The 2,670-nt window shown below is 43.4% G+C and overlaps 1 protein-coding gene across 1 annotated transcript in view; it reads right to left on the bottom strand.

Annotated features, from left to right (window-relative positions):
• Positions 1-1,488: 1,488 nt before the first annotated feature.
• Positions 1,489-2,670, bottom strand: part of LOC107093050 (interferon-induced protein 44-like) — a 5,060-nt gene continuing 3,878 nt past the window's right edge. Inside the window, exons 4-8 of the mRNA XM_015387867.1 lie at positions 2,482-2,667; positions 2,231-2,383; positions 1,976-2,147; positions 1,780-1,880; positions 1,489-1,683 (exon numbers count right to left, since the gene is read on the bottom strand). Of these exons, the coding sequence (XP_015243353.1) occupies positions 1,489-1,683; positions 1,780-1,880; positions 1,976-2,147; positions 2,231-2,383; positions 2,482-2,667 (807 nt within the window). The remainder of the gene's footprint in view (positions 1,684-1,779; positions 1,881-1,975; positions 2,148-2,230; positions 2,384-2,481; positions 2,668-2,670) is intronic.

Genomic DNA, 2,670 nt, shown 5'->3' with positions numbered 1-2,670 from the left:
CTGCGGAACCACTCCTTTATTGAGTGTGTCTGGCTTATTGTCAATAATTTCAACCTGTTGTCTATTCCATTTGCACAACAGCAGGTGAAATTGATTGTCAGTGAGTGTTTCTTAACGTTAGTGTCTCATGCCAAGCTAGTTTTATTTTTACCTTTATTTAGCAGTTATACTTTAAGACTCAAATGTGACAATCAGTGATGGGAGTAATGGCGTTGAAAGTAACGGCGTTACTAACGCTGTTACCTTTTTTTGATAACGAGGTAATCTAACTAATTACTTTGACTGTAAGTATAACGCAGTTACCATTATCGACACCCTGTTACTGCACGTTACTCAGGTCGCACAATGAACCTTTTTTTCATGATGGGACTCATGCGCGCCTTGTCATGAGAAAGGGGAGGATGAGAATGGCTGATGTATAGTGAGATTCCGTCTGTCAGTTGGGTAGGTGGGTGTTTCCGCTGCCGGTTGTTAAAGTACAGCACACACAGAGAGATGGAGAGTGAGGATGACTCCAGCAGCAAAACATCGTTTTCCAGATGGAAATACTGGTGTTACGTCGAGCTGCGTTTCCCCATCAGATACGGTTTCCCCTGCATCTCCACACAGCGCTGGCAGCACGATTCACTGCGCAAGCGACAGGAAACGCGCATGCTCACGTAACAGCAGCCCTGTGCTCCCGCCACAGACGAACTACGGAGAGCGTGAAGGAACAAATGTTAGCCTATATGGAGAAAGGGAGAGATCGGGAGGGAGGGATAGATAGATAGATGGATGGATGTTGCAGTGCCTATAACAACCCAAACACACAGGATTTCAGAATTAGACATCCCCAGTTATTAATTTAATACACTCACCAGATCTGAAAGCCCTGTTAAAAAACTTCACACCCATTAGTAGAGGTAATGCAGCCTGATGATATTTACACCGCATCAGATACCGTTCCCCCAATGTTAAGCAGCGGGAACGCTATCTGACGGGTTTATAGGCCTGTCAGATAGCATTCTCCCCCATTGTTAAGCAGGGGGAACGCTATCTGACGGGCCTATAAACCCCATCAGATAGCGTCCCCCCGATGTAATTTACGTTGAGTTGCAATAAATGCAAAACTCTCTGCAGGTTCTTGTCTTTGTCGTCCGCTCTATTCAGCTGGCTTTTGAAACACACAGCGAGAAGGTGGGTGCCAGGTGGTGAGGGTTACGGGGGCGGGAAACGCAAAAGTAAAGCAAGACTTACTTTTACTAGTAACTAGTTACTTTTATTGTGGAGTAACTAGGTAATTTGGTTACTTTTGGGGGGAGGTAACTAGTAACTATAACTAATTACTTTTACAAAGTAACATGCCCAACACTGGTGACAATATCATGGGAAACAATATGATCCTTTATTCAGACTCCATACATTAAAAGTATTGACCCTGTTTCTTTTTTGTTGTCATTATGGTTTTTATTTTTTCAATTGTTTCAGGGGTTTTCTTTATACAGATTTTTACTTTTTTAACTCAACACTGCTCAGTTGGTCACTAAGCTCATCAAAGTAGTTATCAACAAGGCGAAGCATCTGGATGACGGCGCTAAGCAGCAGGATGTCACAGTTCAAGTCCAGCTCCAACTCATCGCTGTAGTTCTTCACTGGAACAACGCAGGACATTGGCACGCCCACCTTAGCACTGACCTCCTGCACCTGGATCACAGAGGGGTTCAAACTGGGATTCAGAAGAGTTTCATCAAATTTATAATCAGGACTGAGTTATTTCTGTATAAGTACAAGAATCCTCACTATTTCCTTGATGTATTCACTCCTGTAGATGTTTCTCAGATCCTCTTTTACCAAAGGACAAGCTTCATCTACTTTAGTGAGCAGCACCAGCTGAGGAAGGCCTACAACCAAGAAAGATTAGATTATCCACAACATGCTGTAAACAATTGGAGTTTAAACTTTATTCAAAAATATTTCAGTTATAAATTGTACTGACCCAGTAGGTTAGCCTTTCTGCGGATGGCTTCCAGCTTCTCCTCCAACTTTGTGGGCATAATGGAGACCTTGCAGGCATCAATGACATAGGCCACACAGTGGATCTTGTCTTTGATGCCTGGAGACTTGCGATAGCCATGAGCGTCATCATGCAGAGGAGCAGCAGGGTTGAACTGTTTTGGCATAAATAATTATGTTTAATCTATTTCATGTAACACTAGTTATCTCCACTAACTACGTATTATTAATACCATACCTGGTAACGATCTGGCATATGTCCTTTAAAAATGCTGCTGATGTCATCATTATCAATCCCCGCCCCTTTGCTGTCTTCCAGGCCCATGGTATCACACAGGACAATTGGCAGAGGTTTGCCTTCTCGTCCTGCTTTCAGAGAGTAGGTTCGAAACTGAAAAAGGTGAAATATTAGACCTAGAAAAACCCAACTGGAAGGATTTAATTTAAATGAGACACTAGAAGCTGCATGAATGAGCAGTAGAGACACACCTGAGTGGTGAGACTGGTGGAGGAACAACCAGAGATGGCCTGGCTGGTGACATGACCTCTGAATACAGAGTTGATGGAGTTGAAGAAGCTGGACTTTCCAGCTCCAACTGGTCCAATGAGTAAAACTCGAGCCTGGGACACAGAACTGACTGTGGGCTTGTAGGTTTGGATGCTCTCCATCAACTTCTT

The sequence above is a fragment of the Cyprinodon variegatus genome, unplaced genomic scaffold (assembly GCF_000732505.1).
Source record: "Cyprinodon variegatus isolate N-32 unplaced genomic scaffold, C_variegatus-1.0 Scaffold405, whole genome shotgun sequence".
Taxonomy (NCBI): domain Eukaryota; kingdom Metazoa; phylum Chordata; class Actinopteri; order Cyprinodontiformes; family Cyprinodontidae; genus Cyprinodon; species Cyprinodon variegatus.
This window is presented reverse-complemented; position numbering and strand designations above follow the sequence as displayed.